General features: G+C 32.5%; 4 protein-coding genes across 15 annotated transcripts in view; 2 read left to right on the top strand and 2 right to left on the bottom strand.

Annotated features, from left to right (window-relative positions):
* The window catches only part of LOC128192196 (protein vav-like), a 30,992-nt gene extending 26,633 nt beyond the window's left edge, over nucleotides 1-4,359 (bottom strand). For 8 of the 9 annotated variants that reach the window (XM_052864695.1, XM_052864692.1, XM_052864694.1 and 5 more), the window contains exon 1: nucleotides 3,884-4,359. The gene's annotated coding sequence lies outside the window, so the exon portion shown is untranslated. Of the gene's footprint in view, nucleotides 1-1,743; nucleotides 2,449-3,883 lie in introns of those variants that run through there. The other variant, XM_052864693.1, reaches the window with a different exon arrangement.
* LOC128192200 (rab9 effector protein with kelch motifs-like) lies at nucleotides 133-8,319 on the top strand. Of its 4 annotated transcripts, none has more exons than XM_052864704.1 (4): nucleotides 133-253; nucleotides 5,559-6,833; nucleotides 7,023-7,238; nucleotides 7,878-8,319. In XM_052864704.1, the coding sequence occupies exons 2-4, from the start codon at nucleotides 6,011-6,013 to the stop codon at nucleotides 8,084-8,086; spliced, it is 1,248 nt and encodes a 415-aa protein (XP_052720664.1). In that variant the 5' UTR covers nucleotides 133-253; nucleotides 5,559-6,010; the 3' UTR covers nucleotides 8,087-8,319. The 4 variants fall into 4 exon arrangements, with proteins under 4 accessions (XP_052720664.1, XP_052720663.1, XP_052720666.1 ...); XM_052864703.1 differs by lacking the exon at nucleotides 133-253 and adding an exon at nucleotides 3,393-3,629; XM_052864706.1 differs by lacking the exon at nucleotides 133-253 and adding an exon at nucleotides 4,527-4,662.
* Nucleotides 8,320-10,099: 1,780 nt separating this feature from the next.
* Nucleotides 10,100-11,409, bottom strand: LOC128192201 (DNA repair protein XRCC2-like). The gene is made up of 2 exons (XM_052864708.1): nucleotides 11,177-11,409; nucleotides 10,100-11,042 (listed from the first exon to the last, which is right to left on the bottom strand). Exons 1-2 carry the CDS (start codon nucleotides 11,198-11,200, stop codon nucleotides 10,188-10,190), a joined length of 879 nt encoding a protein of 292 aa, XP_052720668.1. The 5' UTR covers nucleotides 11,201-11,409; the 3' UTR covers nucleotides 10,100-10,187.
* A 67-nt stretch (nucleotides 11,410-11,476) lies between these two features.
* LOC128192199 (E3 ubiquitin-protein ligase COP1-like) lies at nucleotides 11,477-20,579 on the top strand. Its single transcript, XM_052864702.1, has 23 exons — nucleotides 11,477-11,627; nucleotides 11,718-11,847; nucleotides 12,386-12,445; nucleotides 13,044-13,141; nucleotides 13,410-13,474; nucleotides 13,688-13,807; nucleotides 14,203-14,271; nucleotides 14,396-14,455; nucleotides 14,576-14,617; nucleotides 14,809-14,895; nucleotides 15,433-15,544; nucleotides 15,683-15,809; nucleotides 16,006-16,066; nucleotides 16,229-16,311; nucleotides 16,427-16,535; nucleotides 16,782-16,863; nucleotides 17,087-17,203; nucleotides 17,312-17,429; nucleotides 17,632-17,756; nucleotides 17,874-17,962; nucleotides 18,437-18,499; nucleotides 18,945-18,989; nucleotides 19,099-20,579. The coding sequence occupies exons 2-23, from the start codon at nucleotides 11,741-11,743 to the stop codon at nucleotides 19,114-19,116; spliced, it is 1,857 nt and encodes a 618-aa protein (XP_052720662.1). The 5' UTR covers nucleotides 11,477-11,627; nucleotides 11,718-11,740; the 3' UTR covers nucleotides 19,117-20,579.
* The last annotated feature ends 836 nt before the right edge of the window (nucleotides 20,580-21,415 follow it).

Below are 21,415 nucleotides of genomic sequence, written 5' to 3'. Positions count from 1 at the left end.
AATTGTGGAAAAAAATTTATCGTGAATTAAAATGAAAGTTTTTTCGCTCGTCATCATAATTTATGTCACAAAATTATATACAATCTTCAATATTTATACGAAACCAATGAAGTAGCTCTATATTTAAAACGACCTTGACATTCATAGCGCGTGTTGTCATGCAAAGTGCTCTCCCTTTGCAAATTCCCCTAAGCAATGCTAAGCGAATGAGAAAATCACAGCGTTGTCAGTAGATTAAGTTTTAGCGTGTATGGTAAGAATTTTTTAGTATTAGATATTGTAGAATAGAAAGTTGATTGTGTTATGAAAAAAACTTTAATGATGATCTGTTGTTCACATAATAATATTTAAGATATCATAAATTAACCACATTAATACAGTATCAGAGACAAAACCAATAAATAAATACCATTAGTTATTCAACTCTCTAATTATAGTATACTTTAGTCTCAAATCAACACAAGTTAAGCGGACACAACATTATTACATTTTAATTTACAGCAGATAATGCTTAATTCATTATTACCATATAATCAGAGACATAAATATGTTATTTCTGTCTCTGCATATAACTGATATAAAATAAGCCAATTAAGGCACTCAAGTTAAGTAACCTCAAGGAATTTCGACTCCGAATCTGTATATATAAGATTATTCATGCAGTGATATCAGAGACATAAATAAGAGAGATTGGCATCTGATCGAAATCTCGCAAAATCGCACGGTCCCTAATTGTAAAGTATTCCGAGTTTAAATCAGTATATCTTTCTAATAAATCATTATATCGAAATATAAACAGCTAAAACCTATTACCAAAACATTCAAAATGTTATATTTTAATGAGTTTATGCCTCATAAACAATATTAAAAGAGGAGTTTTAGGAGGCAGTTGGCTACCCGTCGTCCGAGATGTCGCCAATGATCTATGTTTATAGCTGGCCATTATATTTTCTATATATTAACCTTATTTTTCAATTTTTGTTTAAAAAATGTCTAAAACCTATGCACATTGTTCATAAAAACGATATACCTTTGGTTTAAGATCATTATCTCAGTTTACTAATATGTAGTTCTCAAAGTAAGGTTGGTCCCATCACATTTTCAACAACAAAACACTAATAGCGGAGTTGCCAATCTCTGTTATTTATGTCACTGGTGATATATTCTCATTAAAAGTCCCTTTGAAACTCAAATATTTATCTCATAGTTGAATACAAAATTAGCAATTAAAAATTATAAAAGCCCCAGTGGGATTGGAACTCACTAGTTTCAGATTCGTATGTAATGCTCTAACCCATTGCGCTACACTCTGAAGTAACTGATGTGGGAACGAAAAAAAAATTTTAATTATAATTTATTTGATTGTTCATTTCGACAGGAAGTATGTCATAATATGGAATACATCAGCACCTCTACTGTAGTTAAGGTGGTATGGAACCTTAAACTTAACTGAAAAAAAAAGGCAATTTGTTTTCAAATCTGAGCTCTCTTGATTTTTGCTTTGTTTTCCATAGAAAACACAAACAATTGAAATCATGTTTAGTCTTTTGTATATTCATGTATATTTGAGATTTTTAGAAAATTGTTCAATGCGTTAATGGTGTACCACTAAATCGTAATGTTTAGCCCATCTGGTGTCCTGCCTTTTTCTATATAAATCTCTAGCTATTAATTAATGGTCATTGATTTTAAAATCTCTTTTGCCTAAAAAGTATATTCAATATGAATTACTTTTTGACTTACTTATTACATTAAGATTGAAATGTCCTATTATTCTGTATCCTCATGAGCTTAAGAACTTGTTCAACATAATTGACTAATAATGCTCCAAATAGATGTATGAAAGCACTTGGGATTTAGATGTACACCCAGTAATGTGCTTAAAATTTTCCTAGTCTTTTCTGGAGTAAAACCTATGTTTATCTTGAGAAAACTTCCTTGTATGCTTATATATGCTTTATATGTATACCAGTAATTTCCCAGTGTTGCATACTTAAAATGCATCATAAATAATAACCTTGTAGGTTTTGATTATTGATTTTTATGCCCTATTGCTACCATACCTGTGACTTAACTAGGGCATATCAACCTCTTTTGCCCATTCAGGTACCGCCCTTTACATAGAACCATTTAACAAGACCTTGGACTTGGGTAGTTGTGTCAGCAGCCTGTATATTTCACTGCTTGCCTCTTAGCCATGGCTCTTTGAAATCAACAAGATTTGTCCGGCTTTTGAGCTAAGACTATACAATCAGTGCATATTTCGCTTTAAACCGGGTCATTTTTTACTTGTTTTGATGCAAGAAATAGATAGCTACATCCAACCAAAAGTCCAAGGTCTTGTTAAAAAGATTCTAATATGTTTAAGTCCTTGTTGGATGTAAACTTTGCATATACATCCCCATGGATCATGTGGATAGCAATGCCCCTTGACCTTTGAGCTCTTCACAATTCAGTTTTTCGGCAGATACTTTTGAAATAAATACAGAGATGAAGTGGGGAGTTTTTTTTAAACATTTATTAATATACAATTTAAATATTAGATGCATGTATTTGTTAATTACACTGTACTCTATTTTTAGATTTTAAAGTTGTACTAGCAGTTTATTTATTGATAGCTGCAATTTGCATCCTAATTGAATCATTTAGTCTAAAAGCATTCATTTCATATACATTATACATGTTTCTCCTAGCTTTCTCAGCCCTTAATTCAACCCACAATTCTTCTCTGACGGATGCAGGATATTGTCAAGCCAAAAAACTTCATTAATCTGTATACTAGGTTTTTGTCGAGGCAAATAAGCATTATCCATATATTTATCTAAAGTTTATATCCTGATAATCCAGCAAATTTAATTTTCAAAAAAGAATGAACCGGTATGTGTATCAGTTTTATATTGTCTTTATTAATAAAATCTACAGTATTGAAGTTTTTGAGAATTGGTTTTATGAAACTGTAAGTACACGACTCTATTGTCATTTGAATAAAAGATGGACAGATGGGCTATACCCATATAAAGTATATGCTGTACATGATATCCCCAAATGACTGAAGATAATAATGGTTTGTCATTTTGATATCCCCATATGACTGAAGATAATACATGTAATAGTTTGTCATTTTCATAGGAAAAAACACTTAAATACTTTTTGCATAGCAATACAAGTGTAACATAGTAATATATAAACAGTTTGAGTAAAGAGGTTTGTTCCTCAAATCTATAATTGCATATCTATTATTAATATTGTAAAAAAAATATTGTGTGCTTTAATTATATTATAAAAATTGTTTTTCCTTATGATTCACAGTATCAAATGATAAAAGCATATTTAGTTATCTGAATACAATGCTATAATAAAAATGATATTTTCCTGCATGAATCATTTCCTGAAGGCAATCTTGGCTTAATATACATGTATGTAGTTTGTGCAAACAAGCCTATATAATACAGAAAAACATCATTATTCCGCTAAAATGTTGTCGGATTTGGATTTGCTGTGAGTGCATTTTAAAAGGATGTGGATTCATTAGGAATTTTAATTTTCCCTGTATATGTCACATCTTTGTTGTGAATTCATGATTAAAAAAAGGAAGTTAAGAGATGGCTAGATGGAAAACTGTTGTAGGGGTAAGAATAACAGTTTCACATTTGTAAACCTAACATTTTGTATGACAGGGTCCTTTCAGTGCTTCTCTAAAGATCCTTTATGTCTTAAGATGGTATGCCAAAGAGAATCATGCTGTGAATTATTCAGCTTTTCAAGTATGGTTTAAAAAAAAAAGGAATTAATATCAGATAATGTTTTGTTATGATAGAGCTAGTTTTATCGATATTTTTAGGGGAGGGATGGGGGTGAGGGGAGATGCAAATGTACTACTCACCCTGTTTGACTAAACATCCATCTAGATCTGTAAATATGCCATCTGTTCTTGTATATTTCACATTTAATGATCTAGGGATTAAACGTTCACGCTACACTTTTAGGCCGTATCCTGTGGATTTTTGTTTCACCCATTTAGTCAGTGTTTCCTGGTTGGCTTTTTTTTGTGTGAGTATCTGGCTGATGGTTTTACTTCTCCAGATCCTTTTCATTTAAAAAAGTTTGATCATCAGCCTTTCTTCACTCGATGCACATTTACACAGACTGTTAATTGATTAATTTCCTGTGTGCCGTGTTTCCAGATTGAAGTGAAGTGGATACAGCTTCCAATCTAATACAAGCTCTAGCTTTTTCATACATGTAATTATTATTTTGTGTAAATAGAATTAGTTCAGTAACACTCCCCACTCCGCATTGCCGGTACGGAACCGAGCACACAAAATTTCATATCTGTCTGGAAATCATTAAAGCTTTAAATAGAAGATTATCATGGGGAATAGTACATCATCTATATATTCATTAGATAAGCTTATGATACTTCAGGTGTTTGATTATAAATTTGAGATAGAGCTTAATCAGTTTCTGATATACCCATACCTGTTTATATATATATATCCGGTAGACAAAGATAAAGGGAGCACCTCAGGCAGAGTAGGGGGAGGTTTCTTATAATCTCAAACCACAGCTTCTGTTCTATGGTGGAGTCGGCACATCAGCAGTATGAACGGAATTTATCGTAAACTTCCCACTGATGAATTTTTTTATTATGTGGATGGCGAGGTAGGGAATCAATGCGGGACTCGGGTTTTATTTAAAGACAAGGTGGTGGAATACTAAACTGTTCTTAAAAATGGTGTGTTTGTGTTTATCAAATTATCATTATATAGTCAGAGTTCCACAGAGCCTAATTTCCATGCAAACATTTTTGTTTTGAAGCATGACCATATTGATTGAATTATAATTACATTTACTATAGTATAAAAGTGTTGTTTTCTGCTTGCAAATGAGGAAAACAATTAATTTAGTCAAGTTGTAGGAAAATAAATTGATCCTCATTTCAACCTTTTAATTGTGATCTAATTTAAATGCAATGTCATTCATGTACCCGTAACCGTATATGTATTGTTAATACATGTGTATTCTCAGACAGTGGAGCATATATATCTACATGGACATATATCTATAAAAAGTATATAATTCATCTGGTGGTATGATGTTGCATGCAAGAGCATTTTATTTTCAAGCAGGTTGGCCCCCTTTTCGTAATGTAATTATCTTTTTAAGTGTCAATAAGTAATGATAGCGTAACTATTTTAAGGATTTAATGAGCACATTGGTTTTGTACACAGATCTTGAGATCCATCACTCTTCCAACCCACACTTATTTTTTAAGGAAGTGCTGTATATAAATATAGCTCAATCAATTCAGGGAATTTGAGGAATGTATTTATGAGCACATTGCTTCAGACCAACAGATTTATAATATTTTACATCACAGCGTAAATAAATTTTATCAGTTTTATTTGGTAAAAGTTATTTTAGGGGTTGTGTAAGAATTATTTTGACATATGGTATGCGTTACAAAGGAAGGAGTGGACAGTAAAGAATATGTTTTTTCAAAGAATTTCGACATATCTTTAATAGTTACACAGTTTTTATTTTCTTTTACTTAACAGAATAAAAATGCTACCTCTTCCTCAATGAGTACCCAGCCCTCTTCCTTCTTCGAATCCTCCTACTTCATCCATCAGAGATATGAAGACACTGCTATAGTGGTATTTCAACAACAGCAGAGGAAGAAAAGGGACTCAACTTTTGAAATGAAAAGACCTGTCCACAGGGACCATGAAGCCGATAAAAGACATGTAGAATTGGGACATTACGGAAACCCAGGAGTAATTGTGAAGGGAGAGATTGCTAATACTAAAGTGCATGTGGACAAGAGTCCGGTCCAGTCGACTGTGTGTGTTATAGTATAATGGCTGTTTAGTGTGTAGGGACGTCTGTGTTGCATGCTGCTTATTTGGGTTTAGGTTCTGTGTGCATGTTAAAGTAGACATTTTATTACATTATCCAGAATTTATCTTATTTACAATATTTTAAAATTAGCTTTGTTTCTATGTGAACAATGGAACTTCATCCAATACTAGAGAGGGATACTGTCCCCAATACTGGGCTGTGGTATGTGTTGTCTGCTTTGGGAGACTCTCCCTCAATTCGTGTTGGTCACACATGCACTCATGTTAAAGGATTATCAGATGGTGACAATGGAAAGCTGTATGTGATAGGTGGTGCTAATCCTAGTGGAGCCTTCTGTGACACTTTTGTACTTGATTTCAATACCATGATGTGGGACATCGTAGACTACCCAGGGTTCAGGGCAAGATACGAACATGCAGCCTTTGTTCCACAATCAGAACCAGAGAAAATTTATGTATTCGGAGGAGCAGATCCCACGGGAAATATGAATGATATTCAGGTGTTAGATACTGCAACCAACTCCTGGTCCACCCCCAACATAAGTGGCACCCCGCCCACCCCTCGCACATACCATACCACTGCTGTTGTGGGGGACAAGTTCATCGTGTACAGTGGGGGACACAGCGGACCTGACCCTGTGGGGGACAGACAGGTCCACTGCTTTGATGTTAAAACATCCTCGTGGTCCATCCTTCCAATCAAAGGAGACTCTCCAAAGCCTCGTCATGGTCATGTGATGGTTGCTGTTGGCAATAGATTATTCATTCATGGTGGAATGGCAGGATCTGCATTTTATGATGACTTCCATCTTATGGATCTTGATAAAATGTCTTGGTCTAACATTCGACGGAAAAAGGCAACACCATCAGCAAGAGCAGCTCACAGCGGAGTGGCAGTGGGAAAAGACATCTACATCTTTGGCGGAATGAGCAGAGAGGGGGCACTAGATGACCTGTATAAATGTGACACGTGTAAGTGTAAAAATGTGTTTCTTGTTAAGTCTAATCAATATGCCATCAATAAGTAATGTCCTTGACTGGTGATATTTTTAGAATTATTTGAAAAATTGTAACCTCTTTAGATTCACCACTGAATATATCAGTCATATAAGAATGATTTTGTGTACATATTTATTAATAAGTAATCCTTTTCCTTTTCAGCTTCCATGTTATGGACTAAAGTAGAACTTCAGGGTCCCCCTCCTGCATGTCGACTGGACTTTGGTATGTGCCAGGTCAGTTTATTCCGGAGCCTGACGCGAGTGACTGATGACCAGGACCTGGTCACTCAGGTTCAGCAGACAAAGGAGATCCTGGATCGTGAGTTGAAGCCTGGGAGTGCTAGTTCCAGGGACAGTCGCCAGGATACAGGATCAGGTACAGTACAGTATGCCAAAAAAAGTTGGCTTCTTTTATTTCAAACTGGTTCATATTTTAATGACTTACGTTATATTCTGTCTATTTCTGTTTGTTGATTACCTGGTACTAAATTATCAGTGAAAGCAGATCAGTGAAAAATGGTTTCCTCTTTCCATTTGCTTGTCAAGCTATCTCACATAGTTAAACGCAAATTGATGCCCAGCCAGAGTTATGGCCCTTTGATTTGAAATTTCTCTTCAGAATTTATATTGGTCCTTTTCTCATAATGATCTTACATGCAGTGAGCTTAATTTGGTATGAAGTGCATGCACTTATTTTTTAAATGCTCAATATTAAATTGGTTTGCCGGCTTGGATTCTTGGTCAGACTGATCTATTTAGCAGTGGTTGCTTCTGATTTTAAGAATTTATTATACATTTTTTTGTCAATTTTTTTTAAAACACCAATGAAAGTTTAAGTTTGATTTCTGTTAAGTGTGATCAACAAGTGATAAGGTAGATCAGTTTAATTTTTTTTTTATATATAACACTTTTCATTTAAACTTCCTTATTCATTTACATACAATGTCAAAAAGTGTTATCTATAGTGCATTTTATTTCTGACCACATATATATACATGTATTTTATGTTTTTCAGAGAGCTCCAGTGTGACTTACGAGATCCCACAACCTAACACCGACGATGAGGATGAGGAAACACCGAGAGCAGAGGGCGCCATTGCCTCCCTGAATACTCCCATGTCCGATGGCAAAGAAATGAGATTTCTCTTGGTTCATGGTGGCATGGATACAGAGGGAGAAATATTTGATGATGCTCTTGTTTTATTAACTGAACAACCAAATTGATATAGAATAATGATTTTTTTCAATTCCATTGAACTTTTATTCATATTAGCACATACCGTAATAACATAAGTTGCCAAATTTTGTGATATATTATTTTACAGCATAAATGAACAAAATGATAGTTGATACAGTCACAAAATACATATTTTGTGTTAGATGATTTAATTTAGAATAAATTATTCTTTTTAAATCTCTATTATAATAATAGAGATTTAAAAAGAATATATATTTCATTTTGTGCAGTTTTTTGTTGTCCGTATCCATATTCTTTGTGAAATGACGATCACATTGTAAGCTCAGTTGATGAAAGCATTAGCTATATCCGTAGTTAAATTACAAATCCATTTAGCTGTAATAAGGTGTGAAAATCACCTATCATTTTTTAAAGACAGTTGTGTATACCCCGCTTATAGATGGCTTCCACCCTTTACCTGTGTCATTGTCAGGTGTAAAGTCCAGCTACACTGACTGTCGCTTGGAAGAGATTATGCAATCAAAACAAAAGGCTAGGTGATTTTTAATGAAATCTGGGTGTCGCATTTTACTAAAAATTGTCGCATTTAATTCTGAAAAAGCGACAAATGTGATGGGCAGCCTGAGCCCTGTTATTATTGATTTTTTTATTCAGGAAAATAATTTTGATATATGGTATGTATGCGTGTATATATAACAAAGGAAGAGGAGACTGCCATTGATAAATTGTCTTTGAAAAATACTGGACATATTATTGAAATGTAACAATGAACAACTACCTTATTTTCAATTTTTCATCTAATTATTGGGAGGGGGGGGCTTGTTTCTTGATCTGAACAAATATGAAAGCTTTTTTCCGAGGATGCTTTGTGCCAGGTTTAATTAGAATTCAGCAAATCTATGTACCTGTAGATGAAAAGTTAACACTAAGGGCAAAGTTGATGGTTCAGGTGAAGTAAAAACAGATGATAATCTAATGCAGTATGTGCTTGTACAGTTAAATAATGAAAGAAAAAATGGTCAAGCTCACATACCCTGCCCTCCACTTGACAGTGCAACACATCATGAATGGCAGGGAAAATGTAATTCAATAAAGGGGCATAACTTGCAAAAAATCAACAAATATACCTTTTTTAAGCGAGTACTTATTTATGCGATTCCGCCATTTTGTATCAAATCGTGAGAATATAAAATTGCAATCACCAGTTTTTGTTATAATTTCCTATAGTTTATAACTGTCTCAAATATAAAAGCAAGATTTTAAAATTGGCGGAGGTTGCCTCGCGATTTTACGCGGAAATTAATTCCTCGCGTTTAATTAGGAATTTACAGTAATAACTTTCTGCGAATATGCACATATCTATACACTTTAGTAATATTTTTTCTATAAAACAACCACACAATTCTAAATTCAGAAGGGCCAAAAATTCCCCCACAATAATGAAAATTAGAATTTTCTGGTACATATCTAAACATTGTGTAAGAATCACCTACAGAGATTCTCAAAATACTACGGTTTAAGAAAAACTGCGCTTACAAACTGCATGTTAATTACTATTTTCAATACACAGCCAGAATTTTAAGTTCAAATGGCCAAACTTCCCAGAAAATAATTGAGTAATTTACTGGTAATATGCACATCTACACATTCAGTCATTGTGTCCTAAATATACCTACAAAGTTTGACGTAATTCCTTGCATCAGTTTAAGACGAGTTGCGCTTTAAAAAAAAAAAACAGGACTCGCAGACTGATCATGACTAAGTTACTGATGGACGAGTCAAAAACATTATACCCCTCACAACTTGTTCTGTGAGGTATAAAAACTAAATTGTTTTACAATTTTTTATATCAAATATTACTTATTTAAAACGTACTATTAAGTAATCAGTGCATTGATCTACTGGTGCATGACTGCCTAAATTTGAATTACAACAATTTAGGAAGGCAAATCAAGTCCAATTTAAAAATTCAGATCATTGAACAACTATCAATTATTTCAATACCTGTACCAAAATATTACCGACTTTTAATTCGTTACTTGAAATTAGCACCATGTTTTTATTTTGTCAAATCACACAAGAATACATACATGTAGCACACATTAAAAAGTTATTGCTTTCATAAAGCTACAAAACTTGTATACCATTATCTGTTATTTGAAATTGAATGACTGTTTTATCTGCATTTTTGGAGGAACCCAAATGAATACAGTGGCACTTGAAGTGGTTTGATGCTAATTGTTTTTCTACATGAAACCTCTGTGTAACCAACTGTCCCCATGCTTTACATAGAAATTCTTGATGGTCATTTTTTAATCTGTCAATGTTACTAGCAGATTTTTCCAGGTTGTAATCTTCCCTCATTCTCTTTTTCATCAAAGCACATTTGGTGGCAATCACAATTAAACTAAAACTGTTTATGAATTTGGACAACACTTCTGATATCAGTGTCAAATTTTTCTCTTGTGCAGCTAAACTCTCACCTCCATTGCATTTGTCAATCCAATAAAAGGCCGAAATGCTATCAATCATTATTACTGATATATTGGGGTTACTTAACAGTGTTTGTTCCAGGCTATAAAGAGTAACAAGCAATTCTGAACTGTTTGTACATCTTATTAATGAAAGTTTGGATAAACACTTCTGAATCAGTAATTCAACATCATTAGTTAAGTTCTCTTCTGCTTGGTGAGCATTTTTCAGTGTTGCATGAATTCTGTTCTCCATAACAGTCACTAATCGTAGGATAGAAAATTTATAGTCATTGTCGATAAATATGACACTAGCATCCTTTCCATTCAGATTAACTGATTTCCATGTTTTAGGCAAGATAATGCCTGCCACAAGATTCAATAAAATTTCAGATTTTCCAGTTCCTTCGGTTCCAAACAGCTCAATGACATCTTTCGCACTGGGTCCATCATTAAAGATAGGCGATAGTACTCCTGCAATGGATGGGCGACTACCAAGTCTTGCTAAAAGCTGTTAAGAGAAAAAAAAAAGAAATTCTCACAATCAAAAAATCTGATTTCGATACAACTTTAGAATACTATTTTTGATCATATATTCAGTAAAATAAAACAGGAGTTGTTGAATAAATTACACAAATACGCTACCTGTAAACCTGTTTCACTCTGCATCGTTCAAATATGATGTACTGTGGGCAAAAAGCCCATTTTAAATTTTTTCCTGAAGCAGACAACTTTAAAGGAGTGAGGGTGCTCCACAGTTATTCTTAAAATTATTCGTGGCCACAATTTGTTTAAAACGAATTAGCATGATCATTAATAAATATTTAATATCATAAACAAATACAAACATTTCAACAATAGAATGACAACCAACTGTTTGATATGCATACTTTGCCGAAGGGAACATAGATTTGCTGGATATGGAAAGAAAGTAAGTACGTGTTATCAGAAGTTCACTTCAATTTGCGCATGCGTTTATGTGCAGAACATAAACACTGCGAAAATGTACTTTTCTGCTGAAAAAATGTGTAAAGCTCAATGATTTGATGATGGGTGGAATCATGCATGCATAATTTGTTTAAAGAAAGGCGATAAGGTAAGTTTGCATGGTTATTTATGATACGATTAGAAAATGAACGATGAAATTGACGATGTTGATTACTCGACTGTTCCTTGCACGTTGCAGACCTTTCACTGAAAGTTACAGACATGGCAAATCGGACTACTTTGCATCAACGCAGACGAAAACGAGCCCAGCCTCCAGTCTTTAGTGGAATTTCTGGGTCATACGAAGACAAAGACAGTGACTTCCTGTGGTTAGTATTTGAAATAAAAAATGATAAACACACCCAGAGGCCACTCCACACCATCATATTTGCAAGAGGATTCTGTACCTTGTTCCAATATGATTATGCAGCTCATTTTTTCATTCATATTTTTAAATAATTCATTGTTCAAACAATATCCATCCTTTAAACTGTTAAAAATGATAAAGACCACATTTTTTTCTTTTCAAACACCAATCTAATGCCTCTGTTTTCAATGTCAAGATGACAAACTTCGCTAAAAATATTCTTTGGAGATTTTGCATTGCAAGCAGCATTATTAAAGTATTTGGATGATTTTATTGGAAATTGTATAAGGTATTCCAGAAACTTTTGAACCATGAAAAAAAAAGATTTTTCCATTTTAAATATGACATGCTCTCCAATTTCTCCTGGGTTATGACAAAGGAATAAAAAAAAAATTAATGTATATAAGTTCTCAGAAAACTTTAATGGTAAAAATGTGGGTTTTTTTTAATTGCTTGCCATAAAAATTCAAAATTTTGATAATATATTTGTTATTTTTCAGTCCTATATGTTTTAACTTGATGGAAGAAGTACATATGACTAAATGTGGTCACTCATATTGGTAAGTAAATTAAGTCCATTGGAATTTTTTTTTCACTAAAACTTAATTGGAATGAATTGAATAAACAAGTCTTGGTTTTAAAAAGTATCAATCAACATTCTCCCCATTCCTCATATGTAAACATATTCTAAATCTTATTTTTATGAACAACTAAAATTCCGTAGCCCAAGGAATTACTCTATCATATATCTTGGCTCAGTTGTTTCATTTTGATACAGCTTTTAACAATATCAATCCATGTCTTTTATGATGTAATGAGGAAAATTTGAGAACATGCTCTAGTCTGGAAAAATTGTATTGATGGCTTTTATAAGATGTAGAGATTGGGTTCAATATTAAGATCACTTTGAATTAATGATAAATTATAAGGAATCTGCAAAATGATTAAATAACATATTTCATTATTAAATAATTTTGAATGTAAAGTATGATATTTTTAATTACTGTCATTTTTTTTAAAATTTGAATGTATGCAAATGATCATGAGACTATTATAGTAAACAATTAATCAACGCTTGCTTGAAAAAGTTGAATATCTTACTAAAACATCATAAAAATTATTGTATTAATTGCGTTAATGGCTTTTCATTCATTTTAGCCATAAATGCATAAAGGAAAGTCTTCAACAAAGCAACAGATGTCCAAAGTGCACTTATGTTATAGAGGGCATTGACCATGTCTTTCCAAACTTCATGTGTAAGTCAACAGTACATGCATTTAATGAGTTATGTTCCCTTGTTGTTCTACTTGTATATATAAATGTATTAAAGGCTATAGAGAAATATTTTCAGGTTATCTTATCCTAATTCCTCCTCTTTTATTATCTGTAAATTACAAATGTGCCATATTTTAAGAATGTTATATTTTTCAACTTTGGTATGAGATTGTTCAACCCTTAATCTAAATTTTATCATAGAGGACTTATTATTCATACTCTATTGCATTCCGATGCATGTAATTGCAGTGAATGAGCTGGTGTTAAAATACAGGGGCAAACAGGAACAAAAGAAAATAAAACTTGAACAAAAGGTAACAAATGCATGAATTATTGTAAGTGTGTGTTGTAAAATAAAAATTGCATTGTTGATTTATACAGTAAAGTAAATGTTAATGGAAGTCTGTGAGTGCAAAGAAAACTCTTTTTAGTTGGTTTCTTTGAGTAAGTACTTGGTACACCATTTACAAACGATGCTAACTACAAGCCACCCATACAGTATATGTAATTTTGTATTTTCCTTGCAGACATCTCCTTCAACAGAAACTGTTGATATCTGTGATATGATTTTGGAGGACAACATTGATCTCTGTGATGTGAACAAACTGCTAGAAGTCCTTAATGTGAAGAAGCAAAAGCTAGAAGGGGTATACTGTTAATTGAACTTTGTTTAGAACTTTGATTCTTATACATACATTTAAATATATAGAACAAGTGGTCCTGCTTGTTGTCATTTATGACCATTTAATGAATGTCATGAAGTATGACTTAACAGGGTTAAAAAAGATATCATAATGCTATTTCTATGATAAATACGTTAGTATTCATGAGTTTCAAAATCCTATTAAAAGCTAGAAAGAAAGATATCTTAAATGTTTTCCCATTACTTGTTTATTGTTTCAATGTTTTAAAGAATGTTATTCTAAGCTAAATTTCTGATCATTACCTGGGGAAAAGGAAATTATTCATTTTGAAATCAAATAAGTTTTTGAAAATTTATTAAGTTATGTTGACTTGAATGTTCAAATTATTTTTAATTTAGGACATCAAGTTTGCACAGAAATATATACTTAAAGAATTTCTTCAAGAAATAAAAAAAAGAAAGCAAGGAGTAAGTATCTGATTTAAATTGATTTTTTTTATTGGCATTACTCCAAGTCTAAACATTTTAGTTCTACATACATATGTTTGGTTGAAGGCAGTCTATTCATTGAATGTTTTCTATTTTTCTTTAGAAATTAGAACAGTTAAAAAGGGAAATTTCTTTGATTGATGACGATTTCGAAAAAGTGGATGTAAGTCTTTGAATTCAGAATATTATTTTGATGAATAAATACATGTACATTATGATTTGATGTTTTTTTTCCTGTGCAGAAGAAAAATTTTTAAAAATGCATTATTTTTACTTTCATCAGGGAATGCTTTCAGAGCACAGAAGAAAGTATCCGTACATTCCAGTAAGTTTTGATGAATAACAGATACATGTATTTGATTTCCTTAAGTTTCTGATTTAACTATTTTTGATGTACAAATTTGTACAACTGAAAATGTGTGTTTGAACCAATATAACCCACTTAATAAATACACTTGTCTGGTACACTATACCATATTTCCAACAGCTTTGTATTTACTGTCTTTGTAATTTAAGGATCATCTGGTGCCAAATGGGTTTGAGCCTACCATGACGGCAAGCACTGATCCTGGCAGTCAAGATGGATTCAATGGCAGCAAGAATGTAAGTCGGAAGCTTGTGTAATATAGTCTATGAATGATGTAAGTACATGTACAATGAAAGGGGAAGCTAGCAAGAAAATTCTACATTATCTACTGTACAAAGGGTTATTTTTGCCCCATGTTATTTTCACCCTTTTTCACTTGCAAACGGTTTTGCCCCATCTTGAATTCACCCAAACAAAGTTGCGTTTAATTAAGAGAGTTTATTTGAGACATTGAAATTTGCCCAGTCTTAAGTTCGCCTGCTGACAATGAGGACTATAATAAAATGGGGGCAAATATTTCCCTGTATACAGCATGTGGTCTAAAGTTATGTAAATAATCTTTTATTATTAATTGTCTTAATTCACTTCATGCCAGTATATAAAGAAAAATGTGATTGTACTGATATCTATATTGATCTTGAAAACACTGTTCAGATATTCGTCCAATAATATGTATGTATACAAAAGTGAAGAATATATAGGAATAAAGAATTGTTTCTTTTTCAGGGAATTTAATAATTATCACTATGGACTATAATTGTGTATCATTTTAGGCTGGAAAACCCTGGTTACAGACAACCATGGCCTCCAGAAGGAAAAGAGTCAGTCAGCATTTTGAGGATCTAGAGCAATGTTACTTCTCCATCAGACAGAAGGATGAGTATAGTGAGTATCTTCAGTGTCTTCTCACATTTCTTTATCCGGTTAGCTTTTTTTCTCCAGTAAAGTATACTTGCACATTGTTTTCCTTGTTAAGTGTTTTTGTGCTGATCTAAGATTTGCAACATTTCTCTTTCCCAACAGATGGAGAAGAGGGGTTAGATGAGTTTACAGAATGTCTTTCAAAATTCACCAAGTTTAATTCATTCAGGTCACTTGCCACTTTAAGTTATGCAAGTGACATTTACAGTGGGTCCAGTATAGTCTCAAGGTACTTCACTGTTTCTAATTAATAAGTTTAATTTCAACTCCGATGATTTTACTTTTCTTTTGAAAAATTATTGTAAAAGTCACAAACATCAAAATTAATACTTTACATTGAGAAATTATGTAAAAACATGATTTTCATAGCATTAGAATTTTTAAAACAAATTCATTGTATGTAGTGTTTTACTTACCTTTTACAGCATAGAGTTTGACAGGGATTGTGACTTCTTTGCCATAGCTGGTGTAACCAAAAAAATCAAGGTAAGAATATAACCTTGAGTTTCCCTCTAAAACTTCCTTTCAAATAATGGTCTTCAATTCCTAGAGCAGTTAAAATTTTAAGGATTTTGAATAGTGTACATTCGTGTACCTGTCTTGATGATGTAAGTTTTAATGTTTGATATCATCAATGTTTATCTTCAGGTGTTTGAGTATGGAACTGTGATAAAGGATGCTGTTGATATACATTATCCAGTGAATGAGATGATCTGCAATTCAAAAATTAGGTACAGAAGTCATGAATACTTCTTTTGTATGTGATGTACTATTTATATAAAAATGCTAAAAATTATTTTCTGTTAAACAAAGTGTTAAATACAAAAAATATATCTTCTGCTTCAGTTGTGTGACTTGGAGTAGTTATCACAAAAATGTCCTAGCAAGCTCAGATTACGAAGGGACAATTACACTGTGGGATGCCTTCACTGGCCAGAAATCTAAACTCTTTCAGGTACTATACATAAAATTTAAAATCTACGTTTGATTCAATCAAGCCATTTTTAAATATTTTAATTTTTTTCAAGGTTTTTCTCTGCAAGTTTGTGTCTATCTGCAAAAAAACATCATGTCTTTGGGGAAAAATATTTGTGAAATAAATAATTGGCAAAAGAATTGTCTGTAGATATTGATATAATATAGTACAAACTACCTACATGTATCAATTTTATTTTTGCACATACATGTTCATGTATAATAGGAACATGAGAAAAGATGCTGGAGTGTGGACTTTAACACAATGGATCCCAAACTGTTGGCTTCAGGATCAGATGATGCTAAAGGTACTGTGAAATCAAAATTATTTCTTATATATTTTTAATGTCCCTGTTAGAAAATTTAAATTCAGTTTGTACCAACAACTGTGATAGTACCATGAAATGAAGTAAATTTTACCCATCATTGTTTATCAGTGGATTTCATTATTGCATGATGTACACATGATTATGAATTGGATAATTTTCTTGTAAGTTATGAGTTGAACTAAGATCAGTCATTTTATTTCAGTGAAGCTTTGGTCTATCAATGCAGAAAACTCAATTGCCTGTCTAGAAGCCAAGGCAAACGTTTGTTGTGTTAAATTCAACCCTGAGAGTAGATATCACTTAGCGTTTGGTTCTGCAGGTAAAATTAAGACAATAGGGTCTGTAGACACTGTTCCTTCTATATGTACATGTATATGGAGTTTTCTTCTGCTTTGTCTATCAAATTCATTTTGTTTCTTTTTAATAGATCATTTTGTGCATTACTATGATCTGAGAAACACTAAAGAGGCAGTGATGGTCTTCAAGGGGCACAGAAAGGCTGTGTCATACACCAAGTTCCTCAATACCACAGAAATTGTGTCTGCGTAAGTACAGTATGAAAACATGGGCATGTAACATGTAGATATACAGCTACAATATATTAAGATGTGTATGAAACTTGTACCTAATGTCCTGTAATGATTGGGAAATCATTTCCTGACCATGTTAAACTTTTTAAAAATATTTCATGATCTGGACTTTGACATACTAGTACATGTATTTACACTGTAATTTTTTTACTTGCAGATCAACAGACAGTCAGCTCAAACTTTGGAATATTGATAAATCAAATTCTTTGAGAACCTTTAAAGGACATATCAATGAGAAGAATTTTGTAGGCTTAGCTACAGATGGGGATTATATTGCTTGTGGTTAGTACCGTTAGTTCTGTTAGATAGATGAATTTTACTGGTAAATCAAACTTTTCAGAAATGATCAGTTTATGACCTATAAATCTCCTCTCAATTTTTTTCTTCTTTCATTTGCAGGAAGTGAAAACAATTCCCTGTATGTGTACTACAAGGGGCTTTCAAAACAGCTGATGACCTATAAGTTTGACACAGTGCGGAGTGTGCTGGTAAGGCCATAAAAGCATGTTGACGAAAACTTTTCAACCCTGTATAATAATTATATATTATTATAGTTAAAATTACATATAGATATGGTCTTATTGGTCATCAGGCCAATGTTTTAAAAATATGAAGTTTTACAAATTGGGCCAAAAATTTACCCATACAGTAGAGGTTGTGCAATGATCTTGAACCAATTTTCTGAATCAAATGTCAAGGTCAGATTATCCCTATTAAATCCCAATGTTTATGGGTAGACAGTGTGCAGTAACCTTGAATGAATTTTCTAGATCAAAGGTTAAGTCAAATAATGTCTCTCTGTTAAATTGTTGTCTGAATCATGTCTTTTCTCCTATTGGCCAAGTCAGGTTCAAGCTTTATATTCATATTGTGTTTGTTGGTAGAGTGTGCAGTAACCTGAAGGCAGTGTGTTCAAATATATGTATTACTGGAAAATTAATTACTGAAATTTCTACCTTTAGCAAGAAAAAGACAAGAAAGAAGATGAAGTCAATGAGTTTGTTAGTGCTGTTGCTTGGAGACCGGTAAGTTCCATGTGTCTTATATGTAAGAGATAATATGAGATCAATGTAAAAATTATCATTTGGCATTGAAATCTATAAAAGTAGAAAAAATCTGGGACAGATGTAAATCCAAAATGAGATATGTCATGTTCATAGCTTCTTAGATGTAAAAGTAGTTATCCATTCAGCAGCAGACTTTATTTACACCAAGATATCATAGAATTAATTAAAAAAATTGAATCAGTTGAGGAAGTTTTTGGATAGATTGATTCTTGTTATTAGTTAGGTACAAACGATGTTAACTACCATTAATATTGGTTATGTAACAAAGTTTAAGGTAACTGAGATTAAAAGAAAATGCATTTTTAATTGAAATTGGTAACTACTACTGGAGCTAGTACATCCTGTTACCAGGTAGTAAACATATTTGAAACACTGAATGTTATTTTCAAATTGTATTTTTCAGGGTTCAAATGTGGTTGTAGCAGCTAACAGCCAAGGAACAGTCAAGGTATAAATGACTGAATTTTAAAAATTTCTATTCAGCAAGATATGATTGAATAAAAATTGAGATTTAAATACATGTACATGTATTAAATGACATCCATTTTGTCTTGCAGGTGCTAGAGTTGATATAGAGTGATCTCTCTTTTCTATTGAAACCTTGATGTGTGTGTCCCCTATGCTTGGTGGAAGCTGTGAAAAAGTGTAATCGTGGCATAACTATTGTGATAAACAGCAATGCATTTGTAGCACAATGTCGATAGCACAATGTAAGAAATAATGATCATTCTTGTTCACACGGCTACATCCCTACATTCATTTACAGAAATGTATGTACATGTACGTGCACAACACTTGGGGGTACCTAAGCTGTACATGTATGGTGAAATAGTGATTGAATATTAGATGATAATGCACTGGTACAACAGTAATTTGGTAGATCAACACTTGTCGTAATTGTCAGTCAAGAGAAAAAAATATTGCTTATTTTGCTGTATTCCAGATGTACATTTAAATGAGATTTATTTGCAACAACAACAACAAAAATTTGTTGTGTGTTGTATCATTACACCATTTTGAATGTTAACTTAGTGCTTACTTCCCTCATTATAAATACAACATGATCTGGGAGAAGACAAGGCAAAACCTCATTTCCGAAAACTTCAGTTTTGTGTAAATATTATTTGCTGTATTGGAATTGAATTGTTTTTCTTCTGTAAGATAAAATGCTAAACTGAAACTGTCTTGAATTGTCACAGTTTTAGGTATTAGAACTTCTACCTCTGTTTTGTTTTTGTTTACATTTTAATTGACTATCCTCGAATCAATTTTTAACATTGTTACCAAACCCTTAATGTTGTTAAATGTTTTGTTTGTATCTTTAATAATATATTCACCATATGCGCTATTTACATGTAATTATATATACTGATGTTTCACGCAAATTTTTATGTGTGCTGTTCAACAGCAAAGGGAAAATATGATTGTCAGATGAAATTGGATGTTGTCTCCGCAGAAGTGATTGTATGCTTATTATTTTGATGTGATTGTTTTGTGAATTGATTACAAAGATTTTGACCTGTGTTGTGGTTCCTAACCTATTACCTCTGTTTCATCTGTTCACATCCTCAGAACATGAGTGAATGTCCACCTACCCCCAAACCCCCCCCAACTTCCACCCCCTTCCCTCAATTTCAAATTTTTCGGTAAGATCATTTAAAGAAATTACTTATCAGATATGATCCATGGTATACTAGACTTCACAAACTCTTGTGGCAAGAAATTGTATAAATCTTAAGTTGCAAACTATTTCTAAATTATTTTGATATCAGTGTAGTTTTTATATGTCTGGATATCATTCTCTTAGTTAAAAAGTTGCAAAAAAATGACATACATATTCTTAGTTAATGGTGTTTAGTGTTATTTTGTTAAATTCAGATGCAAAAATGCAGTTTAAAAGTCAGAACTTGTTCATGTGATGTAAGTTAGTGGTTCATGTTCATTAGTCATTGTGTATGGTTGTGTTTATACATTGTGAGTGCTGTTTTGTGTATTGCACCTTAGAATGATCAGAATAAATGGACAGGAGAGTACAAGTTTTCATAGATGTTATTTTTACAACTGTTACAGTGGTGATAAAACACTTTGTTTGATATGTTTGAGATTCATGTGAGCATGTACAGCCTCAAAATATAAAAGACGACCCTCATGAAATCAATTTTCAAAAGATTAAGTCAGCAAACCCCCATATTACCAGATCTATTTACATAATAAGACAGAGAATAGTTTATAGAATTTCAGCATATTTTATAAATTTGATGTGTGTCTGGATTCTTTATCATGATTGGCTTTTTGGAAAGAGCTATTGGCATAAACTCATGATTTTTGCAAAATGGTAAGAAAAAGTTCCTCACTGGGATTTATACTAAAAAGACTCATGCCGTATGCCTTTGTTTTAGAAGGGTTTAAATTTTATGTTTGGATTCAAAAAATAGGTAGCTTTATTTATATATTTGCCTTTTTTTTAATTAATTGGTGACTTTTAAATTGAAATGAATTTTTTTGGAGATTCTGATTAAGACACAAAATAACATATGTGTTGCTAGATTACCAGTTACATGTATTAAGTGTGTTGCTGATGATTATAGAATTGCCTCATTGCCCAAGTTATGAAAATTGATCAGATTACCGTACTTGAATTATATTTAATTCAATGTAAATGAACTTTGAGAAACCATAAGTTGATGCAGAGGATCTTTAATCTGGTTCTCATTCTTATTTTAAAACTGCTTGGAGTCAGGAGGTAAAGATTAAAATATAAAATTTGAAATCATGATTATACATGTACTAGGACAAATAAACTATGGCTCGTGCATTGTGCTGTGAAGTTTATTTATGACAACATACTTGGCTCTAATGGGCATTGTCAAGATC

Source organism: Crassostrea angulata, chromosome 7, assembly GCF_025612915.1.
Source record: "Crassostrea angulata isolate pt1a10 chromosome 7, ASM2561291v2, whole genome shotgun sequence".
NCBI classification, from domain to species: domain Eukaryota; kingdom Metazoa; phylum Mollusca; class Bivalvia; order Ostreida; family Ostreidae; genus Magallana; species Magallana angulata.
This window is presented reverse-complemented; position numbering and strand designations above follow the sequence as displayed.